At 37.3% G+C, this 27,069-nt stretch overlaps 1 protein-coding gene across 6 annotated transcripts in view; it reads right to left on the bottom strand.

Annotated features, from left to right (window-relative positions):
- LOC129360700 (protein diaphanous homolog 2-like) overlaps positions 1-27,069 on the bottom strand; it is a 431,171-nt gene that overhangs the window by 101,608 nt on the left and 302,494 nt on the right. For all 6 annotated transcript variants that reach the window (XM_055031060.1, XM_055031065.1, XM_055031064.1 and 3 more), the window contains one exon: positions 23,125-23,248. In XM_055031060.1, the coding sequence (XP_054887035.1) occupies positions 23,125-23,248 (124 nt within the window). The remainder of the gene's footprint in view (positions 1-23,124; positions 23,249-27,069) is intronic.

The following is a 27,069-nucleotide window of genomic DNA, read 5'->3' as shown; positions in this document are numbered from 1 at the left end:
AAGATAATATAATTACTACAGATGAAGATGAAGTTAAACCTTGTGAAAAATCAGAGAGCAGATGAGGCCTCTAAGTTCTGGTTTATCTTTATCTGTAATAACCAACTAATTACTAATTTAAAAAAAAGATTGAAAAAAAATCTACATTTGATTGAATAATGTAATTTAAGGGGGACACAATTTCTGAAACAATAATGAGAGCTGTTATGGACACATGGACATAAAAAACAGTGTTGAATGTCCAGAAAACTGGTCTGCAGGGAGTCATAAAACAACGCTGCAGGCCTCACATCAGGTCAGAGTTCATGATTCAACAATAAGAGGGAGATCTGGCAAAAATGGCCCCCGTGAAAAACTTCCAAAACGAAAACCACTGTTTAACAAAAAGAACACCAAGGCCCGTTTCATGTTCATAAAAAAAACCCAAAACAACAACAAAAAAAACATCTTGATGATCCACAAGATCTTTGGAGAAAAAGTCTTTGGATTCATGAGACAAACACATTTTTTTCTTTGCTACTTTGGGACATGGACAACTTGCTGTAATTGAATGATCCAGCAAATCCACCCTTGAATTACTCAAAATAAATAAATAAAATAAAAATCTTAATTAAAAGTATCGACTGGGCTAGTTTAGGAGCAATTGCTGTTTCACAGTGGACAAGGCTGATGTCAATCACTTGAAAACTGGATCTGACAAAACACTGATCAAATCTAGAAGCTAAAATGTCAGAACATATTAATTGTGCTCTCACCACTGTTCAACCCTCACGCCAAGTAACATCTCATAAAAAGCTTCAAGGGAAGATCCTTCAAAAATACTTCAATTCCTGAGAGGTACCCCATTAAGCAACTAATTGACCATGACATCACATCTCTCATAGTGACTTTATGGAAGGGTATGGCTGTTGAGAAGCACATCCATGCTAAATTAAATGAGCCCAAAAGAATGATGATTGCAACAAAAGAACACAGTGCGTCATTCTTACACACCAATTACATAAACAGGAGTTTTGATTAAAAAGCAGGCATCTTAAAAATAAAGGAAGTCCTGAGAAATGTTCAATCAAAAATGAGTTTCTCATTTCTTAATTGTTGTCTGGATATATAATAACTTCAGGTGAGGATGTAAAATTGATTGATGATACGGGGACATTTTATATTGTTTTATAAAGGAAGTCAAAGCCCTGGTCAATAACACACACCTCTCAAAAGATTAAAGTTATTCATTTAATTTTTTGGGGGTGGGGAAGAAACTTCAAATAGATGGCCCCCTTTTATTTCCTTCATTGTCAATAAGTATGATGGATAATGGCATTACAACTTGGTTAAAACTCATTGGAGGAATTTCACTTTGACTAATGTTACGGAAAATAATAGGCTCCCAAAACCATGCGTATGAGGGCAACAAAAACCTGCAGGGGGATTTTTCCAAAATATCTATTCATTCCTACAATCCCTTGGAATCCTGGAAGAGTTTAGGAACCCTTTTTAGAGCTTACTCATCCCGAGTGGAGGGGATAAAGAGAAGAAAAGAGATGGATAACATGAAGGAGTGAGCACAAGAAAGTGATGGATGAGTGAGGGCGACTAACTGATGAGGAGGGTGGGGGGAGCTTGTGGAGAGGACTCATCTTTTGCAAATCATCTAATCTCTGTGAAAGCAGACAACGATAGAGATGAGCATTAGTACTAATCTCTGATCTGCACCTTGAAAAGATGTCAGACTTTCATTTGCTACTTACAAGCTCTCTTGTGATCATTCTGAATGACAAAACCACCATTCAGCGAAGAGATTACAGTGTATTTAGTGTCTTACCGTATTGTAAGAAATCTACTAACCTGATTGAAATTAACTTAATTCCAGATATGTAATTATCCATCTTAAAAAAAGAAAATAATAAAAATTCTTACATTAAGTCATGGCAATCAGTAGACCGTTAAATTAAAACTAATCTCAGAAAGGATTATTATCTCTGATCACTCTTGCATTGGGGCAAATACTTGATACCGCACTGTTTCAGATCAAATCTAATAAGCTTAAAGGTAAGCATAAGGCTTAGTATTCATTTGTGGATAGAAAAACCCATTCAGAACATAGTTCACTTGTAATATGATAAGAAGATATTGTTAGCGGATTAGGGTTTCTCTCCAGAGATCTATTAGTGGATAAGTCCTACTGACTTTCTCATGAACCATTACCTTACTAGTTACAATCTTATCAGCACATTCTCTAACAACGTCCATGGATTTGGAGTCTGGATGCAAAACAGATGCTGCATTGGTTGCATGAGATTCACTAAAAGCTAAAAAAAAAATCATAGTATAACAAGAGAAAATGGTTATCATGGATAACTCAATAGCCATGTGTTGGACAGACATAACAGACATTTTTCTGTATTTCAACATATTAGCAACACATGGATATATTGACAAGAGGTCAATAAAGTAAATATCGAGTTCCACCGCATCCCAAAGATGCTTAGTGAGAGTTCCAGTGAACTCAGTTTCACATTTATCAAACCACTTTGAGATGATTTGAGCTCCTATCCAAGATCTTCATGAAAAGATGGACACTTTGGTCACTAAAGAATGGATGTGGTTCGCAGCAACGTATAGGTGGACTGTGGAGTAGAAAGAGTGGAGGGGACACTCTTTTTAGTGTGCTTTTAGTGTAGAAAAATACACTAACCACCATTACACGTGTTTACGTCTATGTTAAGAACTATTTCCTAAATGAAAACATTGTTTTCCTGAATGACAATGTATGTAAATCTATGTTAAATGACCAGTCATGTACTAAGGAAAGAGGAAAGTGTTTCAATTGACGGCCATAATTTTTTTTTACTCTCCCTTTTACTGTCCTATAGCAATCAGAAATTTTGTCAATGAAAATACTTTCTTTAAATGATGATAATTTATTAAGGCAAACTATTTTGTCCAAAATCAAGCAACCAGCTTTGTGAAAAGGTAAATGCCCAAAGTTTAATACCTTTTTGTTTACGTTACATTAAACCCCATAACCCTCCCCCCGAGAAAACACAAAAAATGCCACATGGGCATTCTGCTGCATGTTAAAGGGTTTTAACAGTAAAGGAGACTTTCACATCTGCATGGAGGAATTTTCATCCCAATATTTTTGTAGAGTTCTTTTAATTAAGCCACACTGCATGACTTTCTACCATACCTGAGCTGCTTAAAATCACACAACATCTGAACCGGATCTAAATCCAGGATTTGACTAGGCTTCTCTGAAATCACCAACCTTTTCTTTATTAGGCATGAAAGAATGACCTGCTGGTGCACACTGGATCAAAAGTAAGGTCACAAAGTGATGGTTGGACATTCTCCTTCACACCGTTCTGGTAAAAAGCTTCAAATCATCACGCTTCCTGGTCGTGACTAGTATATCTAGTCACGACCGGTAGACCGGGGGACAAAAGTAAGACTGGGGGGGCACCTTTACATTTACGGCACCTTTGTTCGTCACATTCAGAAAGACCTGTGTATATATATATATATATATATATATATATATATATATATATATATATATATATCTATATATATATATATATATATATATATATATATATATATATATATATATATATATATATATAGTGTCTCTTGCTATACAATGTGGCGCAGAAATGACAACGGTTTCTTCCAGGGAGTTAAAAAAAATCCGCTGACAAAGTGAACAGTGTTCCTGCTAAGAGCTGACACAGAGAGATGGGTGAAATTCAATCCTCCTCTTTTTGCCAACTGTTAGAAATCTATTAGAGGCCAATAAGGATTTTGAGTGAAGGAGTTTCAAGACATTTCGGGTCAGCCTTTGAGGTTAATTGTGGAGTCGTCTGCCTGGTCAGTGAGGGGATCACTGTGCGAAACCAATCCTAAAGGCAGGGGATGGACAGTGAGTGTGGATGGCATTCACAAGATTACAACAGCAGATGGAAAGGGCAAGGAGAATCAAAGCAAAGAGCAGAGCGGGAATCCTAGAGCCCATAGACCTCAAATCAACACTTTCACAAAGCTGCCGATGGTAAGTGGATTTAGGAATACACAAAATGTGCTTAAAAGTGGTTGTGTTTAGCCAACAAGCCCACTGTGAATGAGTCTGTTTGGATTTAAAGTACACAGTGTGGTTTAACCTTTGGATGGAGAAGAAAGAACAAAAATGTTAGTATAAAAATACCTCGCCTACCCGCCCATTTGATAGCACAAGGTGAAATTACTAAAACACACACAGGACAATCACCATCAGCCACCCTCTCCCCTCGCTGAAGTAATTAAAGAGAATCTGCTGAACACAGGAGACACAGTGATTAAAGTCCAGCTTAATCACATCCACAGAAAGGTGAAGAACTTCAACTCGACTGTCGTTTTTTTTTTTTCTTTACAAAACAGAAAATAAAGCAAAACAGACACTCAGGGACTATTTATTGTCCTCTGATGAAGGTTAAATTAAAGACAGGACGTAGGCAGGAGTGGGGCGGCAGAAAGACGCCATCCTCCTGTGGGCATCGCTCCACATCTCTCCGGCCACATCCATGCCAAGCCCAGTTCACAACTTGCTCTATATATGTGACAACACTCACACTCCCTGCTACATATACATAAATTCATGGCGGCACTTTCCCCTCAGACACACACATACCCAATGTCCCTCATCACCTTGCTCAAAGATGAATGAGTTTGCCGCTGTCCTCAATCATTTTAATCACTTCAGTGGAAAATGCCTCATTCCCAGCGATCATCCTGCATAGCCTGGCAGCTATCTCATGAGTACACATTGCTGCTCTCCCCTGAACTTCCTCCCAACATACACACAGGAACACCATGAGCTTCACTCCTCGATAGTACAGGCTGCTGTGTTACTAGAGATTCTTGTTTATCAGCAATAACAAGATGCCTCTAGATAATTGCCACTGGCTCTCTAAAAGTATTTACCCATCGACCTTTTGTGTAATCACACACATGAATACTAAAACATACTGTAATGCAAAGGTTTTAGTCAGGCAAATTAAATCCTCCAAATCTTCTACAAGATTTGCTTCAATATTTAGCTGGCAGGTTCATTTATCCGAATCAAACAAAGCAACTGTTAAGGTTAGTTTTTCATCAATTTGTTCACAGTTTTCCCTTTATGCCACTCAGTGAAGAATTAGTACCTTAACAATCTGTTTTATTAATCCTGTTGAATTATACTGTATACATTTTAATACAACCCTAATAGTTAATTCAGATTAGCTATACCGTGCCTTGCAAAAGTATCCATTGTGTGATTTCTTTTCCCATCAGAATCAAACTTTAAACAGCAAAACAAAGTTGTTTGAAATCTCTCTTTGGTTTACAAACTTTAAAAAGTAATGAAAAAATAAATGCATACACAAACAGTAACAAGATGGAATTAAACATTGTTTTTTATTATTGGCATAGTTTTGTTTATATTTACCATTATGCTGAAAATTAACATCGACGAATATGATAACTAAATACAAGGCCACTATAGATGTCAAAATGACCAATTCAAGGTAAAAAATAAGTTTCAATTTTGTAAAGCAGATAAAATTTTATGGTCAAAAATGTAATAAAATAGCTTTTTTCTGATTATGTTTGAATACATAAAGGAAGATTCAAACTAAAACATTTGTCCTTGTATTTTTCTTTTTTGTACTCATCAAAACTCGGAGCAGGATACAATTAGATGTCTTTAATTTTTTCACAAATTGCTGCATTTATCTGAGCCAAAAACCTGAATAGCAAAAGGTCAGTGTTCAACATTTGATTTTTTGAGAGTGCATTTAAAATTTGACTTTTAAAATAGAAGAAGTCATGTGCTGATAGTACTCGTAATTGTACTGAATGTTTTGGAGACAGTGTCTTAGAAGGAAATTCTCTGCCTTTGTTTTCCAGTAAATGAAGTGAATGCTGTAAAGAATCTACCAGGATTCCCTGTGATGATAGCAGGAAGAGCCTGGATGTTTTGACCAATGTAAAGGAGAAAGGTTTGCTCTGATTATCAACACCAGATGGTACAATCAGGGTAAAGGGGATTGTGTGTAGCTGGAACATCGACCTGCTGGTGGTTGGTCTCTGATCACATTACAAGCCTGAGGAGTTTTCCCACGCCTGTGATGTTTGTGTTTATGTCCTTTTGAGGGTGCAAGCTGTGGCCATGTTGAAATCTTCAAAAACCGAGGCTTCAAAAACAACACCCAGGAGAAGAGGATTTTGAACAGGTAACATCCGTCTGCACGGAACCATACTATCAAAAGTTTGTAACTTCTTGAATTCAGAGGTCAGCCAACATCTTAGGGGAACAATTGCTGGAAAATCGGCTGTACTACAAGTATGGAAGCTTGTCCTGTTTGTTCTTTCTTTTCAGATTGACGGCTCTGATATACTTGTTCATAACTAAATGCTTGATGATGATTAATCAGGTCTTCATGTGAACAATACAAAACAATTAGAAATTGGGAAATGGAAGAAAAATTATACTTAGAATGTTTTACTTTTTTAAAGATGAGTACACAATGCACTTTTGGGAGTAGTTTTAACTGAGTGCCATTTGAATGCTTCTCTAATTAATGCTCTTATTGCCCCTTTCGTCAGTTTCGGTAAGTAGTCATGACATGTTAATCTAATACAGGGAATATTGATGAGCTATAGAGGATGTTTGTTTTCCCTGAAAAAAACCCAACTTACTTCTAACTACCTTAAAACTGTGTTAGTTTACTGCTTGCATTTAAAAACTGTTTTTTTCCCCTCCAAAACAAACCCGGATTACCAGTAATACATGGGGACATAATAATGGCAGAGAAACTGCTTGAAGAAAGGTGACTGTGAAGATATGAAGTGCATGCATGAGGAAATTCAATGTCTGTCTTAGAGAGGCCACGGAGGAATACAAAAGGGAAAAGAAACATAAGCTGCAGAACAACAAGATAAGGGAGGTCTGGGCTGATATGAAAACTATCTCAGGGTGATATAAGACAACCACACAAAGGAGAGGGAGCCTGTGAAAGCACAACAGCTCAACCCTTTTGATTAGCAGGTTTGACAGGTGAGCTATATCAGTTCGTGATTGCCAAACCAGCACCACATTCGAGGACTACTCAACACCCCTGCCCGAGCACACACTATCGCCCAAGACTCAGGTGAGCTGAATGCCTAAAGAGGCTTTGACAAAGAGATGCAGGCAGCCTGGTCAGGGTTTGTCCAAGGATACTAGAGCCCTGCTAGATAGGGAAGTAAATGAACTACTGTACATACAAAGCTGTGGCACAGAAGAAGACCCTGAATAGACTGCTGGATATTCTGAACAATACTCAAAAATCGTTCTGCACAACATGGCCACCAGGCTAAGAAGTGTTTTTGTTTGCTTTATTTTTGTTGAGTTTTTTTTTTTTAACCAATCTTGCAACACAAAGGGACTAAGAAACTTTCCTCACTGTGGTCATAAGGCTCTATAACTCATCTCTGTCATATCAGAAAGGAACAAATCAACAGACAAGTAATCTCTGCTCAAATTGCACTTCTTTGTTTGCAAGAATTTCTTCTTTTCAATATGAAAGTTTGCTCCACTTGAACAAATACGACATGTTTCTTTTCAGTAAAATGTAGTGCTTACATCTTCTGTTTAAATACTTGTTTTTGAAGACAAATCTTACATTTTTTTCTCTCTGTTGAAAGATTTCTATTGTAGTGCTCACTAAGTGTTGCTACACTGGTGCTGGACCCTTAGCCTGGGAATTAAATAAACAAACTCAAATGCCAACATTTACCACGTAATCATGCACTTAATATAAAAGGCCACTTAATGCAATTCTACTGATGTATTCTGGGTTTATAGATTAATATGTGATTATTGCTTGAATGCAGTTGGACCCAAGTAATATTGAATATCCTCTTGAAAGTTATTTCAGTAATTAAGCTAAAAAATTTACATAAAACACAGAATCATCTATTTGTTAATTTTGATAATAAAAATAATAATAAAAAAAAACTATTGTGTTATTTTCATGACCTAAACAAAGAGGGAAGACTGCTGACTTGACAGCTGTGCAGCAGCAGATGTTGCACAAGTGTCAGCATCAGATGGTCAATGAAATTGTCCTCTCCGAGGGTAAGCCATAAATGTTTGCTGCTAGGAAAAAGTTGGCTGCTCAGATTGCTGTTTGCAACCGTATTACTGGGAAGTTAGTGAAAGAAAAAAAGTATAATTAAAAAGCGTACAAAAAAGATGATTCCAGCCACAGTCCACATTTCCTAAACTCTTCAATAAGTGCCACACACAGACTGTCATATTCCTTGAGTTGAGCCAGTGCTGAACAAGAGATAACATTAGAAGTGTCTGATCTTGCTCAAACAGAAAAAAAAAAATTGGACTGTTGCCTGCTCATCCAAAGTACTGTTTTAGGAAAGCAAATGTTGTATTTCATTTGGAAATCAAGGTCTTGGAGTCTAAAGGAAGAATAGAGGACCACAGTAATCCAAGTGGTGTGAAGTCTTGTGTTTTTCAAGTTGGTGATGATTTGGGGGGTTTTACGCCATCAGGGGGCATAACTCTTTCTAATAAATTTCGTTAGCTTTACATCATGAACTAAAATAACTGAAATGTGTCTCTGCATCTACTAAATCATCAGAGTTTATGAGATTTATTGAAATAAATGACATTTACTGAAACAAATTGACAGGAGTTTTCCTGATGAAGAAATGGAGTGTAAAGGAACAAAGGTGTATAAGGCGACCTTGCTCACAGAGGTTTAGGAATACAGTCACGACAGAAGCCTCATGCATCTTACCCTTGATGTATGATCCACTAAAAATGAGCCTCAAGACCACATTCAGTCCACAAAGTGTGTGAGAACTGCAGTCAGTCATTCAAATTTCCCCATTATTCTCCATTTTTTGACATTGTGTTACAACTTGCCCCAAGAAACAATATGAAAACCTTTCCAACCAGTGTTCAGTCACAATTATGGGTGCCATGATTTGCTCCACTGAACTGGAGAGTTTCTCTCACCATGTTTCCAACACAAAAAAAGGTACATATCCAGGGGGCTGATGGTTTGATAATGGCAAATGCACAGTGGTGCAGTGCAAAAAACAACCTTTCACTATTAAACTGTGCAGACATGAACCAACTCATCCTACTAGATAAAGCCTACTTGTACCTGCATCTCTGACTGTGTGCTTTCACCATGTCCCTTGTTACATGTCAAGTGCCTTGCAAAAGTACTCATTCTTAAATTAACTGTGTTCACATTTTGACCATTTACAAAACCAAAGCTGCTTGCATTTGAGTCGGACATTATTTTTTGAAGATTTCCAAAAATAAAAATCTGAAAGAGGGACATGCATTTGTTTGTTCAGCTCTTCTGAGTCAATACTTTGTAGATCCACCTTTTACTGAACTACAGCTACAAATGTTTTATGAGTATATCCCTAACATGTTTTACACATCGAGGTATCATTTTGTACATATTCTTTGCAAAGAATATGTGCACGCTCAAGAAGATCAGATTGAGATTGTTTGCAAATAAGACCCGTCAGATTTTTCTACAGATTAGGATCTTCATATCATTGAGTAGAGATTTCAAATGGACCACCACTAAAGTGCAATGCAATATTCCCGTTACTGTTTTCAGTATTGTGGTTGATGGGTGGTATTTACCATCTCATCAAGAGTTAAAACACTGGGTATGAATAATAATTTTTGAAAATATAGAAACAGCTCAGTAAAAAACAACCAATTTGGATCTGTATTAAATTAAAAATATAGGTAAACACTGACAGATGTTCAGCATCATTATGCTGGGCAAAGAGTAAAAAAACATTCATTTGAATTTAAGAGACATCATAAAAAGGATAAATAAACTTTAATGAGAAAAACGAGCTGTATTTTCTGTCAAATGAAATCACTTAACAAAACAAAGATGACTTCAACAAGTAGAGGGAATGAAGCAGTTCTTGCATTTGGTTTAATTAGATTACACATACTTAAGTTTGTACTTGGCCCAAGGCATAAAAATAAAAAAACTGTCAGTGTTGAAAGTATCTTTGTAAGATAAATAAAATGTTCGGACAAAAGAATGGATCAAGCACTTTAAACCTTGAATTCCATAAAAAGAAAGGTTGAAAGATTTTCCTACACCAAAAAAAAAATAAAAATAGGAGACACATGCACTCAGTTTCTTCTAAAGTTTGAAGGGAAAGCTACAAGACATCAAAGCAAAAAGCCCACAGATCAACCATAAGTCTCTATTAGAGAAAATGAATTCAAGGTCGGTTGTTGGTTCAGGTAGCAAATGTGACACATTATGGCAAAAGTAGAACAAGTCACCACAGAACAGAGGAAAGAAAGAAAAAAAAAAGCATCAATTTCTGGGAAAATTCGGATTTTTGTTTTTGTATTTTTAAAATAGTAAAATTTCAGTTTGAAATTAGCTTTCTGACTGAGTAATTAGATCCAGCAGTGCATTTGAGTGCAAAGGTGGAAAAATGCACAGCTGATTAACATACCTTCTTTGAATGGCTGTTCATACTGCTGCTGCTGTTGGTTTCAGCAAATGAAACATGGAGATCAAAGCAGATACTTCCTGGTTGGGTTATTGAACACAGATAGACTACGCTGAATGCATTACTCATAAACTGAACTATGGCTGTTACAGCATATCGCTACAAACATTAACCAGTAGGAAGAAGTGCACAAGAACATGGATAACTACAGCCGTAAGAGAGTTGTGAAGGATTGATTCAAGAACTGGGGGTTCAGAAGGAGAAAGCTAGTGTTTTAAAGGCAACCAGTCAAAGTGTTATCCAAAGCAGGAGTAACAACACAGTTCTAATGTGTTAAACCATTAGAACTGTCCTTAACTGGGCAGTAAAAAAGGACTTTGCTTTTTCTCAATGGTCCAGAGTCCTTAGATGAAATAAATTTTGATTTTGGGAATGAAAGTGCAACAGTCAGGAGGAGGAGTAGAGAGGATCAGAATCCATGTTGCTTGAAGTCCGTTGGGAAGCTTCCAGAGTGAGTGATGATTTGGGAAGCCATGTTATCTGCCGGTGCTGGCCCACTGATTTTATTGAAAAAAAATGTCATACTGGGAGTCTACCAGGAAACTCTGGAGCAATTCATGTTTCAAATACCATTCTCTGTGCGTTATAAATGTATACAATTTAAGTTCATTTTTTTTATCTGAAATTAAGAAAATAAATGACATTGATGATTTTATTTTAATTTGTTCCAATGCTCCTGTACCTTGTACTTACTGCAAGAAACTCAAAAGCTTTCATCAGCCATGTGATGCCTGCCTGCATCCTACAAAAAAGCATCATCAATGCAACCAGCTTCATATCTTCAGGTCACCCTGTCTATCCATGCTGCTAATTGGAGGTTAATCTAAACTCACAAAACCCTGTCTTTTGTTTTGACTTGCAGTACATTAGCTCCGCTGATAAGAGCCATAAAGACAGTTGCGGATACTCCATTTTCTGTGACGTGCCTGACATATTACTGATTTAATGCGGTGGAGAGAGGTAATGAGGAAATCAACATGCAATTCCAGCACACATTAGATAAGAGAATAGCCTCGGTGGCAAGTCGGTAATGGCAGTCTGTGCCTTCCAAAAAAAAAAAAAAAAAAGATGTAAAGATGAAGCAGAGATGCAGCACAAAGTAATGACTGAAAATCTTGGTTTGCATGTAACCACACTAGACCACACAAGTGGAATGAAGACAGAGAACAGTTCATTGATTGGTTGAATTGATGAAACAGTCAATCGTTTATTGACCTGTCCGCAAAGAAGGAGGCAGTGCTTCCTGACGTGTTTGGCCAGCTCAAACATCACACACTACTCACAACAGAGGATGAAGATTGTATCTGTTTGTTAGCAAGTAATAATGTGGATGCTTAACAGGGAGTAAAACAATCAAATATCGAAACTAATTGAGTTGTAACATTTCAAAATACCAAAAAAAAAAAAAAGATATTTATAAATGAAATAATTGATGTTTCCTGTAGAGAAAACAAACACCACCAGTGGTTCGATGCCAAGAAGCAGTATGGAGTTACAAGCTACTCAGCACATGTCATCAGCAGAGAATATCCTCTAAAAGCTGGAATTCAACAGTGTGTTTTGACAATTCTGTCTCAGCCTTGACTGGCAGAGAATGGCAGCCAATCCCCATTTCAAATGTGACAAGCAAAAACAAAGCCTGTCAGAATGAGTTGGAGAGATGTCGACTGAGAGCCACATGTGGAGAGAAACAGAGTCAGGGGGGGAACATGGCGGAGGGAGAGGAGGCTGTTTGGAGGAGAAACCGTTACTCCCCCCGCACGACTCTGTCCCTGAGAAACACGTCATGCTGCTCCCCCCTCAGTGGGGGATTCTGACAGGATACTGTCTGTGCAGCACTCCCCCCCTGTGTGATTGATGAGTCTCATTTTGCCAATTAATGGAGAATCCCCTGTTGACTACCATCAGATTGCCATTTGTAACTGTTAGTGTTTCTGACTGTCACTGATTTCTTTTAATTAGTGATCTCTTACTCTTCTGACTTTTCTATAGTTTCTAGGACTTTCAAAGCGAAGTGCGCAATGCTGAGAAAGTGGTACTGTAGCCATTGTCCTCATGCATGTAACCACACAAGTGGACAGAAACCTTTGCCTAAACAGCAGTCGACATTTTCTTTGAAGAAACAGTGGTAACATGAAAGTTACTCTTTTTATCCTGCTATGCATGTTGGAATATGTCCAAAAAAGCTTTTCATACAAGTCCTAAGAAAAATATTTTTTTTTGTGAAACAGTAACTCCTGTCAAGCAGGTTAAAAGTTTACTTCTAGGTATATAGACGGTAACGTTTCTGCTACTGAAAAACCATATGTATTAATTTTCTCACTAAGTGTGTCATCTACTTGAACCTTCAGCATGCTGAGGTGAGTAAATCTTCACTATTGCAGAAAAACGGCCTACATAGAGTAGCATTAAATCAATTGATTGCCTGTACGTTAGTCAGGACTCAAGTGCAAGCCGGAAGCAGGCATGATCAGTGTTCAGTTGTATATTTATGAAATAATAAAGTTGCTTAGAGAAATGTCAAAGGTAAGAAGTTGAAACAGGAAGAAAAATTTCCAAATCAATAAAGAGCAGGGGAGAAAAACTACAATTAAATACAAAAGGAGAGGAAGTGACAAGGATAAAATCACTAAAATCACTATGTAACCTAATATTTCAGAATACATGGATAGTCAGAGTAAAAAAAAAAATCAAGAATATACATAAAACAGAAATGTTATCATATAAGTTTAAAGAATATTTTGTAAGGTTAAAACAAACAATAAAAATATGAACTAAAAAGTCAACAAAATTCAATGAGAGAAAAAAGAAGAGCTTTTAACCACCATCTCAGCTGATGATGGTTGGATCATTTCTTTGTAGGAAAGGATTCAACACTTTCTGCAGAAAATCCCACTGGTCTAAAACTGGAAATACAAGTAAATTATTTCACAGTATGACCTCTTATTACATTGATGGTTATTACTAATATTTCCAGCTTCGGTGGTTTACAAGAGAAGCTGAATAAAATGATGTATTATTTCTGACTATCAGGAGCATGACATTTCCATCTTCAGTGAAATTTCACTCTTACTGTCTTCTATTGTGGACTCACAGACAAAACGGTGTAAAGCCTTTCAAGGTCTTATTTACTTGACAAATAACTCTGGTCACGTTTCTCTTCCGCTTGCATTTGATAGAATAATTTGCCATCAGTGGGGCACACCATTCACCTGAGTCTCAGGGATTTCATTAAAACATCAAATGAAAGTGAAATTATGAGCCATGACGGAAGAGAGCCAGGATGGCTAAGCAGAGAAGCATGGCTGGTGTCTACTGCAGGATTAGAGCTCGGCAACAAGTGCTCATGGGGGGCTTTGCATCAAACCCAGGAGCCCATGACAAATGAGGGTGGTTGGGCCTCTGTCTATTAGCCTGCACTAAGCCTGGGCCTTTTGGGGAAGTAATGAGGTGCAGATTGGAGCCTCTACCAATGGGTTCTTAGCCTGAGTTTCAGTAGAGCAGAAATAATCAGCAGAGACCCGTGTCAAAAGTAGGAAAGCTATACAACTGCTGAGCAACACACAAAAAGACTAAAATAAAGTAAATGAACAAAACAAATCATTCCCAAGACTTATCACATATTGTCTGCTTGCCACTGAACTTCCCATCCTATAGTTTGATCTCAAACCAAAGACGTCATGACACTGAAAGTCTGTCAGACAGTGTTTTATACAGCAGGTTAGCTGGCCTGAAACACCTACAGGACATGACACATCCCAGAGGACTCCCTCCAGGACTGGCAGGGCATGGAGGCTTTATCAGAGGAATGTGACACTTGTTCTGTCTGGAGCCAAAGGTTCAGAGTACATCAAGGAAGCATCTTCTGTGCTCCAGGCCACACCCCCTCTCAGCTCCAGAGAGCAGCAATCTTACTCTACTGGTAAACAGAGCTGCCTCATGGGGCCAAGTGTCACAGTCTAACACTGATTGGCAAACGGTAAGGAAATTCTCTCTCATAGCATGAAGGCTAAGAAAGCCACTGTCTGGAAGTGACAAAAGTGAAAAGAAAAAATATTTTGGACACATTTCGCTCCAAAATAGTTGCATTGTTTTATAGATCTCACCACCCTTATACTTGATGATGTAGTAAATCATTTTCAAGTAGGTGATATAATAAAGCTGAGAAGTTGGAGATGTAAGTGCGTTTTTTTCCGGAAACATACGTTTCTTGGATTTTTATTAATGTTCCTGCATCTGACATGAATTATAGCTTTCAATGATTTGCGAGCTACAATTTAACATTTTTTATATGTTAAACATTATTTTATTGGCTTTTAAAGCTTTAAATGTTCTTGATCCAAAGGCAGGTCTTTGATTAATCCCGAGAGTTGGGGGAACAAGCCCTACAGGGAAGCATCTTTTACTTATTATGGCTCATGACTGTTGAACAGACTCCACAGCCGAGGTCCTCAGGTCCTCGGCTGTGCCCTGAGGACCTGAGGGCAACTTGGAGGGTTCACAGTTTTAAAGGAAAAGGCAAGATACAAGTAAATCCAAAATTATTCATATCCCTGAGAGATTTTAATAAAACTTTTAATTATACCAGTATGTCATCTGTCTGGAAATTGTTTTCAATGTTAATTTTTTTTGTCCATATGACTGGTTTTTTCACTTTTCTGTCAGTTTTTTTTCCCCCTAATTATGACTACAAAACAAGATCCAAACATCAAAAATTTTATGTGCCTTTCAATAAGCGCTGCACTCTTCTTCTGCAAACTGTGAAACTGCAAAAACCATGCACTAAACTGTGCCACCTATCTGCGTTGGATATTAACAACATTTGTGTATTTATAACTTTATGCATTATTAGCTTCCCAAAGGAACAATACCAACAATTTTGTAGTATTGCTTTGTATGTTGGATTTAATTTTCCCCTTGGAATTTCCTATTTGTAATAAAACATCAAGTAAATAATGAATAACAACGTCCTTATAGGAGTTTTATTGAATTTACTTGTAAAAAAAAATGCGCACTTCTGCAAAGTGATGAAATTATAGCCTGTGTTGGCATCTTAGAGTTTGTTACATTAGGCCCTTAAGCCATGCTAAGCTTGTAAAGCGCCATGTTGCTGATTAGATAATTTCTCTGTGGCAGCAGCGACTCAGTTAATATAATAACCGACGTATTCTCGGTGCAGAACGCAGAATATATAAGAGCTAGTGCAACCAAGCACACCTAAAAACACAGCGTCAGTGTTTCTTTTATGAAAACTGTTCTGTCACACATGAATGTTTCTGCTATTACAGTAATGGAAATCAGTTTGATCACATAAGATGACACGTTTATGAAAGTACATGTTAGAAAATAGTTCTTACTCTGAGCGAAACGAGAAAGAGTCATCAGATCCCAAACTTGATTTTAAAAGTGTTCTTCCAGACAACACATATTAAGAAGTGTTAATTTTCTTTGTTTCTCTTTCAACATTGCATTATTCATTATGAAGCATCACTAGTTATTTCAAAAAGTGCAATATTTCGTTGCTTCATCCTTTGTCTTTACTCGATTTGAATCATTGAGGTGACAGACGTATTTGCAGAACTCTGGAATGAGATAGGACTATTTCCAGGCACCTTTATTTATTTAAAGTCATTTACACAAATTTTTTCTCGTTGTAATTAAAAGCCGATGTGGTTCGGCTGTGCTCTGCTTAATTGGCCAAGCAGTTTACAGTGCATTTCATTAGCGGCGGAAAACACACAGGGTGAATAAAGGGGGGTTAAGAGAAGGTGGTGATTAGGAGGGAGTGCTAACACACTGCAAAGGATTTAGGAAGGTTGAGCATTTCTTTTATTTATATATAAATTATTATTATACCTTACAAAAAGTCCCTCTAGCATTAGTTGACCCACTTTTTTAGATACTGAACAGACAAAATAAACCAAACAAATCGGGAACAATAGTGCTTGTTCAAATGCATGAACTGAAATGAAAAAGCACTTTCCCCTTACAGATTTCTTCTGTTTCTGCCTTTTTGCTTCACTCGTAAAAAAAAAAAAAAAAAAAATCTAAATCTGTCAAAGAAAATCTGGGAAAATACAAAATGTAGTGCCTGAATAAAAAAAAAAAAAAAAAAACAAAAAAAAAAAACAATTGCTCCCTAAACCTAATAACTGGTTGTGTCACGCAACTGTCATCAAACAATACATTCCAGTGAGTCTTTAACATTGCCGTTTCCCCTTTCTTCTTTTCAGACTTGCTTTAAATCAGATGCACTGGATGAACAGTCTTTTTCAACAAGTGCAACAGCATCTCAATACGATTTTAATCCAGGCTTTTACTGGGCAATTTGAATACGTCTTTTTTGGTGTTTTTATTTTAGCTATTCAGCAGTGAAATTGCTGTTTTTGGTTCCTGCTGCTTGACCCAAGTGTGTTGAAGTGAAGTTGAAGGTCACAATATGGTACCAGTCTCCCATGGATGTTACTGTGTTTATCTTTATTGAAGTAGGAGCACTGGCCTTAGTTGATGTAAGTGTGTCCTGCGATACATTAAATTCAATAATCTCCTGAACGAGCCATCAACGAGCTGTTTCAGTAATTTTGGTAGGACAGTCACCACGATTACCTGGTTTTCTCCATTCATGGACATTCATTCTCACTAGCGTTCCAAAGCCGTACAAATGGCTTCATAGCCCTTCCTAGATTGCTAGATTTGAATTAATTTCTTAATCTATTATTGGATTTCTTTAGAATAGTGTTGCTTTTCGAGATCTTTTTGCCAACTTAATGTCACTTCTGTGAATTCAAATCTTAAGATTTTGTTGATCACAGTAAAATTATGATCTACCAAGGGTGGTGATTATATTTTCGCTTTCACACAGGAAATGGAATCCTTCTGTAATATAAAACAAGCAAGTCCGACACAAGAAGAAAGAAGAAAAATGAATACTAGTGAAAGTGGTTTTCACAGCAATGTAACTTAACGGTCATGTTTACCTGCAAAACAAACGTAGGTGTTTTTCTACTTACAATCAGCCAGCTGCTAAATAGAAGTGTCAGCCTTTAATTTGACAATAAGCTTCTCTTACAGCAGTTCTACACAAACCAACCTCGAAGCCAACATCATGTCTTAGATAAGAGCCATCGGTGAACATATGATAGTGAAGCTCTCACTTTGAAGACTGAGCTAAATCAGGGTGAAGACTGCAAGAGAAACATGGAACCTGTGCAAATTTCTCTGTCAATTTTTAAACCATAGCAAAAGTATTACAGGCTTGCCTCCGGGCTTGTAAAAAGTGCATCTGCTCTGACCCCGTGTGGGTGGACTAAGCTGGTTTCAGAAAAGGACTCTTTGAGGATAGCGGGCCCAAATCCAAGGACTACAGGCTTCAGTTGCACTAGTAGGCATCAGTTACACATGAAGATTTGTACTGTTGCTCAAACAGCGCTCTCCTGGTATGGAAACGAAGTAAGTAAAGCAATAAGTTGGATTCTTTAAACTATTTTGCTTACCATTCAGAATTAGAGCTTCAGGATAAGCAAGCATGAGTCTAGAAATCCAAACTAATTGTGTAAACTCTTGGATAAAGAATAGTTCTTTACTGAAGGAAAACCTGAGCATGAACAACAGGTTACCTCTCTGATCTGATAGCAACTAATCAGGAGACAAATTGATAAATGATTGGACAGAGAAACAAGGATTATAGCTCTTTCGCAACATGTGCAATTACAACAAACTGCTTGACAAAACCCTTGGAGAAACCCAACTGCAGTGTTGCTCATTTCCAGAAGCACAAAGTCTAACCAAAGTAATAATGCTTAATGCCACCTTCCTCCTTGTCACTCAGTGTGGAGACAACGAAATACTCTGAGTGTGGTATTCAGGGAAATAAAAGGTTAAGCTGAATATCAATACATTGGGTTAAGTCATTAAACGCGACACAGTGAGATGTATTAGACATGTCCAAGCATTCATCAAGCTTCTGCTTGGTTTCTCATAGCGCCCCATCGAGCCGCCTCACTACATCAATATTCTACTATGCAGAGTCCCACTCTACTCTGCTCTGTAACAACCAGCAGCAAACACACATTTCTACATCTATGCGTGTGTGTTTGTGTGTGTGATGGTGCATGTGAAAGCAATAGCCTCTGCAGTGAAATAAGGCTCTCTAGGGTCTTGCGCCTCAAATGTAGAGCCTTTCTGGGCCCCCATTACTTCTGACAGATAGAGATCACTAAACTGCTGAACAAACACCCCATTCAGTAATTTGCATACATTACAGTAATGAAAAGAGAAAAATGTATCAATAAAGCCAAATGGAGTGCTTCTGGTAAGTCTTTCTCTCTCTTTCTCTTTCTTCCATTATTTTTCTTTGCTATCATTTCAGGCAACAACTTTAACTAAAAGGTAACCAAGTAATTTGACAACTTCCTTATTGACTTTTTACTCGACAATAATCTAATTTCTTTGGCTTAAACACATAAAAAATAGAAGAAAGGAGAGTAAGCAAAAAAAATTTAAATAGGAAACATTGCTTTTAAACTATGGTTTATCTCTAAAAAATTATCATTCACACTAAAAAAAGTGGCCCCTATTTCATTGCATATCTACTTCTAATGAACACAAACACTGACTGTCTCATTCATCACAGCACACATCAGGCAAGACAACAGAGCTTCACATAACTTTTTCAGGGCTACTCAAGCATCAAATGCATGACTTTTAGCTGGTGTTGTTCCTCCATCTGTCATGCTTCAAGGAGCCAACATACCTTTTTTTACCATCCCTGGAAAAAGTTAAAGGAAGCATCTTCACTTTAATTATTCTACTTCACGCGTATTGATGACGCTAAAAAAAAAAAAAAAAAAAAATCTTAAACAGAAAGAAGTCCTGTCCTGAGAATCATTGTTCCAACAGTCAATCAATAAAACCTTCTACATAAAAGCAGGAGTTTCATCCTGGTTTATGTACTTTAGTTTCAATCAACTGATTTGTTTCAAATTATAAAAACTACCAAACCTGCTGCAGATTCTGAAAAGGTAGAAAAATTTACCAGAATGTCAAAACACATTTAAGAAACTCCAATTGGCAAAATACTGCATACGTCTATTGTAAAAGTGAAGCCAAAGGATCCACAGGAATGTAAGACGATATCTAAACCAGTAGTATTTTCTACAACATGTTTGTGGTTTATCCAGGCTATGCGAGTGCAAGACTTTCAGTAGATATCAGGAAGGCTAAGCAGATCATAGAGATTATTTTGCACTTTCAAACCTCGGTCTGTCATGGAACATGTCTGATTTAGAAAATGGAGGCAGCTTTTTTGAAATCTCAGCAATATGGTAAGGTTCTGCATTCTCTCATAAATACTCACAAAAACATAAACTTAGTGATGATTATGTCTCTGCTTAGAAACAGTAAAATTATTTTACAGTGTCATTTTACCTCCTTATGTTACAGTTATAAAAGAAAAATTGGACTCAGCTAAAACAAGTAGGTTAAAGCAAATATACGTATTGCTTGTGTTTATCTAAGGGAAGAAAGGACCAAATAGTGATCTCTATCACCAGTAAATGTAAAAACTCTATCAATATTGTGTCTGTGCTTTTCTCTTGTATGCATTCATTAAAATACAAGCAAATGCCATTATATTATAACTGCTAAAATCATCAACTGAATCTAGAACATAATAATTTTGTTGCATTTCTTCCAATAGTAGATGCAGCAAAACCAGGAAATGATGTTATCTATGTGAAATACCATGAGAGAAGAGACATGGCAGGGGTGGCTTACAGTCATGTTAAAGCAGAGAAAAATTCATAGGTTAACATTCTGGAGATGAAAATGTAAATTTGTTTCATCTCTGTTCAGCTATATTCTCAGTTGGCTGAACCACCAATAAAGATATATAAAGCCAGTGCTTGATAGAAGTACCTGTCTGGCTTCAGAGAGTTATCACCAAGCCGAGAGGAAATGATGAGAGGCATTTCTGTCAGTTAAACTTGTTTTGAAATTAACCTGCAATCATGTTTTTTTTCTCTCCACTGAAATGGACACAAAACTGCTAAAGATGGCAGATGTAGCCCACTTTAATTAGCTGAAATTATGTCTAAGAGACACTGGAGCGTAATGAGATTTGGAATTATGCCAACAGTCGCAGAGAGACAGAAATGAAACATTTTATTTTTCCACAGCAGAAGCACAAGCAGCATCTAAAAAAGCTACATATTAAGCTACATTTCATTTAGAAGAGCATGGTTACATCTCATCAACTTATAAAACTTAGTTCTTCTATTGACTAAAATATGAAAATGTCATTTATGGTATAGTATCTACCTTCATTTTCAATACTTTAGAATAAATGTCCCAATGAGTCTCATCTGAAAATAACTACTTTTTTAAAATTAAGCCCACATTTTGTAAAAAAAAAAAAAACATTTTTGGTCTGAATATTTTAATTTTAAATGTCATGTTTTCATAAATTGAAAAATCATCATTATCATCAAAATGGCTTTCAATTATCCATCTGTGTGTAATTAATCTCTATAATGTGTTTCACTTGGTGATAAAGTATAAATGATAAATAAATGGGTTTTTCAATTATATTCTAAATTGTTCAAAAATCACATTTGTTTTGCTTATTCAGATAGTAACTGATATAAAAAAAATGAAGTAGTTCTGAAAAAGTATGTTGTTCCTTCCTCATGCCAATTCTTTAAAAAGTATTTACACTCCCCTCAGCTTTTTCATTTGGGATATTAACAGCAATTAAAAGAAGAAAGGAAAAAGATAAATGTCTAAAATGCGCTGTAAAATATCCTGTTCAAAGCTTTTCTCAAGCTTTGTAAGAGTCACAGTAAATGTAGAAAAAGGTGCTCAGATTGCACCAAAACAACAGTAAACATTGGTTTATCTAGCATATTCTGAAAACACCACCCATATGTAAGCACAGTAATGGTAGAATCATGCTGTGGACATCTTTATCTTCTGCAGAAATTTGAGGGAATTGAGTTAAATTGAAGGCAATTCTGAAAAAAAGCAGGTTGCAAAAGTCTTGAGACTGGGTCAGAACAGAAATTGAATGGTTTAGATAATGTATATTTATGTGTTACCGTGGCCTAGTCAAAGTAAAGACCGAAATCTGAACTGAAGTCTTAACAACTGCTATTTACAAAAGATCTTCATCATATCTAACAGTTCAATCAGTTCTTTTTCCAAAGAAGAATGGCCAAAAATTAAGCAGATTTAAGTTTGCGGATGCATTGTGTCCAACTAATTATAATTAAGGGCTATAAATTATTTTTTAATTATTAAACTAGAATCTGTGATAGTCTTTGTTTAAGAAAAGAAAGTGTAAGGAAAAGACAAGAACCAAAAATATCAGAGACTTTTAAAGTTTTCTTAGCTTTTAACACCAAAACCTTCAGGTGAGATTGGGAGAAGGAGGGGAGCGAGGTTTTTTCAGGTCATGCCAGTCGGCTTCTCACTGCTAACCTCTAGGGAGGAGCTCCAGACAGTGAAAGAGAGCCATACTGCAGTAAATCTACACTTCCCCATTTCCTCTCGCTCTAGCCCTCCAGTTCTCCAAGGATTCAGGGAATCAATACTGGCATCAGGGGGCAGAGCAGCTTTCCTGCCTGCTAGCTCCTGAAGCCATGTGAAAGCCTGGGGTTTGCTCATTCATTTTAATTTCATCACGTTAAACGCTTTTTGGGGATTTAAAGCAGATTATTTGTGATCTTAGACTATCACTCTTTTAGCACTCAGTATCTAAATAAATGCCAGATTAAAGGCAGAAAGTATCAGGTTATGTGTTAGTACACCCATACACTTTTACAACTACTCAAGAGTTGAGTTTTTTTTTTTTTTATCATTTTTTATTGCGTTAGAAGCCACAAAAAGGATCCTGGAGAGTGTTTTAATGTTTTTACTCTTCCTAATGTAAGGGAATCTAACCTCGGGGTGTTGACATGAGATTTGATTTTCACCATTGATCAAACTTGCAGGTTGAGGACCTTTTTTCTCAGAGAGGTTGCTGGGAAAAAAAGCCAGGGACAAGGCTAATTTAATTTTGGGGGGGAGCAGAGATGCTCAGGTTAGAGTGAAGCACTCTGTTATCGAAACAGGAGCGGTGCCATGAGGAAAGATGGTTCTGTGGAGAGGCTTGTGTGGCCGGTCAAGAGATGAAATCAGGGATACGCGATAAGATGGTGTGAGGGGCTAGAAGCCCCTATTAGAGGCCCTCAGGAGACAGGCAGCAGTGGCAGAGTGCAGTAAAAATAGCCATGGGCACGACTTCACTCTTGGGACACAGGGAGGAATGAAGAGGGAGATCTGATCAACATTTCGGAGCAAAGCAGTCGGATACATTCCCACCACACTCCCCTGGGTGTCACCTATCACACCAAGTGACTTAAACTGCTCGCCACTGCCGGGCAGAACACAAACATGCACGTTTACGAGCAACACCAACGACGCGGCATGTGAAGTTATTCGGTGTGGAGGAAAACAAGCATGCAGAGGTGCGAGAATCATCGGATTAAAAAGGATATGGACATCTTTTCCACAAACTTATCTTGGGGGTCGTCCGTTTTGGGGAAGTTTTCGATATCGTTCTCCAGACGCTCAATCTGCTTCTCCATTGTGGTCAGACTGCCCTTTAAAATTTCAGCAGACACTGTAAAAAAAAATAGAAAAGATACCAATAGATCATTATCAACATTTGGATTTACTGGAAATCATAATTATAATAATAATAAAAAAAAAAATCCTTCCTTTCCGTAACAAAATCAACACAAATGGCAACATGTTGAAAGAAAAACCAGCTGCGACGGAGGCAGACTGTATGTTGCGACAAACTGACTACAGTAAACTCAATTTGTGTGTGGCCTAGAAAGCCTGCGTGCGTGCGTGTGTGCACGTGTGTACAGTGTGTAGTTGTGTCTGCTGTGGCTCATTAATCAGTCTGTAATCACTGTTTGCAGAGTAGCTGTGAAATCCACAGTATTCAGATTAGGCCTTTCAAGTAGAAACTTCAAACAGCAAGCAATGTCTAATGGGATCAGACGGGACAGGAGCATGGATGCAGTCCCAAGTTTAGGTTGCACTTTTAGTTTTATTGATGCACGCAGATGCAATATAAATAACTTTAGAGGCTTTGTCAATGAATTGCGATTCCGGCTAAATTTGGCTCACAGAGTAGTGGATCGAAAACCTTTTGGTAGATTTTTATAGCCATGAAAGAAAAATAAACTCCTAAGTGGATTCATATGTAAGATGAGTAGTGAACAAGAAGCTTGGGCTGATGATGAGCGTATACATGAATGATAAAAACACTGATAAAACTCTGACTTCCATCAAACAAAACTGGCTGAAGAGCATGGTCAGGGTTTCCCAGAATACATGGGTTTGTATTTTTTCTTAAAAAGACCAACATTTTTCTGAAGCTCAGGGTCAGGACCTAAAAAAGGGCAAAAGTTCAAAAGTTTTACAAAATGGTTCACATGAAATGCAAAATGCAGTTTTTCTGTTTGTATTCCAGAACAAAATTTAAATTTCAGGAAAAGAATTTCCAGGAATATAATTTGGATGAGCATTATTGTGTCAAAGAATATTAGAAATTGTGACATTTTAAAAATGCTCCCTTTTATCAAGATATAACCCCAAATGAATTGTTTGTGTTAGATTAATGAAGTAATTTATAAATAACAAAAATAGCACATGGTTTAGACATATGGCAATTCTTTTGTTTATTATAGTGAATCATTTTCAGATGAACTGGTTGTAAAATGATCAAATACATTTAGATATAAATGCAGTGGTATTGAGATAAGGGTAAAGAGGCCATCAGACCATTTCCTCTCAACCAGGTTTTAAAGCTCAGATATGATCTCAGTTTGTTTTCAGATGATTAGAAAAAAAAACGACAGCAATTTAGCTGACAACTGGATCTCAAACCACCTCCAACCAGTCAACTAAAAGTCATCCACACACACACATTTCTACCAGATCCACATACAGTTCAGCTGTAATTCAGCATGAGTGAAGCCTGAGCTCTCTGTCATTACTGGACTTTACAGCTAGCTGCCTGGATAGACAGACTGGGAGATTCCCAGCTCCTCCTTCCCAATTCCCATAGACTCCACTCCTGGGAATGACACCGAGCAAAACACAGTATCACATAGCCTGTTTCTCCACTGATGGTGCCTCTGAGATCCCTATGCTTTGCCACTGTGATCTTAGCTTCACTAATGGTGAAAAGGGGGAAGCAAACGAGCAAGAGAGGTGGGCTGATGATGCAAGAAAAGAGACAATTACATTCACACTGAGCTGCTGGGAGGTCTTTGTCAGGCACTGTGCCTTCTGATAGTAGTATTATAGTAGCTTGAGGCCTGACTGATAGTACTGAGTAATGTTTTGGCTGAAATACTGATTATAGTAACGGCTGTAGCCAAAAAATAGTGGCTGCAGCAAAGTACGCTAGGGTTTCAGGGGAGCTGTTAACAGGATCAGAGCACAGCCATGGGACTTCTGAACAGACTATTGTTTACATGGGAGCTGCCCACCGCTGAGACACACTGACACAAATATAGAACGCAAACTGCTTACCCTGAACAAATCTGTTTCTTATACACAACAATGTATATGCTTATAGGCTAGTTAATGTTTTCTTAGAACTACACACAGCACATAGTATCGGTTCATTGTTGAGATAATCACTTGTTTACAAAATCTAGCACCAATTCCTTTAGGATATAATTAGTAAATCTACAAAAAAAAGATAAAAAAATAAAAATAAAAAATCCTACTCCAATATCCGAGGAGAAAAAAAAAAATACATGGCAACACTGGAGTCTTGAGAATGCATACGAGGTGGATCAGAGGAGAAACGGGGGACGGGAGGGGTTGGACATTCTGGTAATGGCTGTGAGGAAGAGCAGGACGGGTCTTTTAACAGGCACACTTTACGGAAATAACCGCGAGGCTGCATGATGTATGGGGGACACGAAGGAGAGCAGGGAAGACAAAAGGCAATTTGAAAGACAAGATTCTAACTTAACATATTTATTGATATGAGGTCTGTAACACTAGCTGTTGGCACTTTTCTCCTTCCTACAGGGGGGAGGAAAAAAGGGAAAAACGAGATAAAGACAGAGCACATTATGTTTGCTGTGTAACGCTCAAATAAAGTGTCAGAGAAACACACTGTGCAGCTCACAATACCAAATCAACCATAATAATGTGAACATGTCAACTTGCAGTTTGGTAATTTATGAAAGGGGCAATTTTCTTTTTATTTATAGACAAATAATCCCAGTCTCTTTCAGTGCTGCTTTAGGTTACAAAGAAAAATTAAGACTTTTTTTTCTTTTTCAAACATGTAGACAAAGTCAAATGCCACATTTACAACTGAAGGTCTTTCATAAGTGCATCTGGAACCTTGGAGAAGTGAACACATGAGGTATGTTTGAGTCATTATTTGCATAAAAATACACCAACATTTCTAAAAGCTACTACTTCAAGGGGTATCCAGAGTGCGGTCCGGGGGCTATTTTGGGCCCTTGGAATGATTTTGTGTGTTCCTGGTTAACAATTCAAGTTGGGGCATGTTTAGGGTGTAACTTAAGCTTTTATTCTAATTGTATAGGAATTTGAACCTCAAACATCAGCAGACATTTACTCCAAAAGACCCTCAGATCAACTAACCATCAACTTATCTTTCTGTATTACAAGCATTTTCAATGAAATAATAATCCATATCATGATCTTATTGCTCAGAGTTTACTAAAAAAAAAGTGTTTTTACTTGCAAAACAGCAGGAAGTTCACTCAAGAAAGGTTAAAAAATATACGCCTTCCTTTCATGTTGCAAACATGTTGGACACTATTATGTTTCAACTCCACAATGATTTACAGAAATCTTTTTTTGCAGTTATTTGAAATAAATATGGCACAATTTGTCAATTTGCAAGAGGTAAAGAAAATCTGAATTTCACAAAAATATTTTATTTCAACTTAATTTTTCCCAGTTTTAAAAATTTGTTGACACCACTGCCTTTTAGATTTACGTCTTCATAATAAGAGCAGCATTAAAGTTATACTGTAACTATCTGACACTAGCTCTGCCTAAAGTGAATAAATTGATGCACGTCTACTGAGTAATCTTCTAATTTATTTGATTTGTGGGAAAAATCATGAAGCTAAAAGTGAGAAACTGCACAAGCAATTCACTTCAGCACTTTCACAACATCGTGGATCTTGGTGGAGTTGTTGCACATGAACTCTATTAAAGACAGCTGTGTTGCACTCTAACCACACAGTGGGCACCGGAGGAGGTAGCACCCACTCAAGACAGTGTTTGTGATTCCACCAGATGTACAACAGCAGGTTTCAGAGATGTCCTGAAAATAAAAAGACTGCTACACATATGTATTTTTTTTTTCCTGAATGCGATGTCAACCTCATGGTGGAGGAAGAAACGGAGCAGCGGCTGTATGAA

This window comes from Poeciliopsis prolifica, unplaced genomic scaffold (genome assembly GCF_027474105.1).
Source record: "Poeciliopsis prolifica strain line A6 unplaced genomic scaffold, Auburn_PproV2 SCAFFOLD006, whole genome shotgun sequence".
Lineage (NCBI taxonomy): Eukaryota > Metazoa > Chordata > Actinopteri > Cyprinodontiformes > Poeciliidae > Poeciliopsis > Poeciliopsis prolifica.
This window is presented reverse-complemented; position numbering and strand designations above follow the sequence as displayed.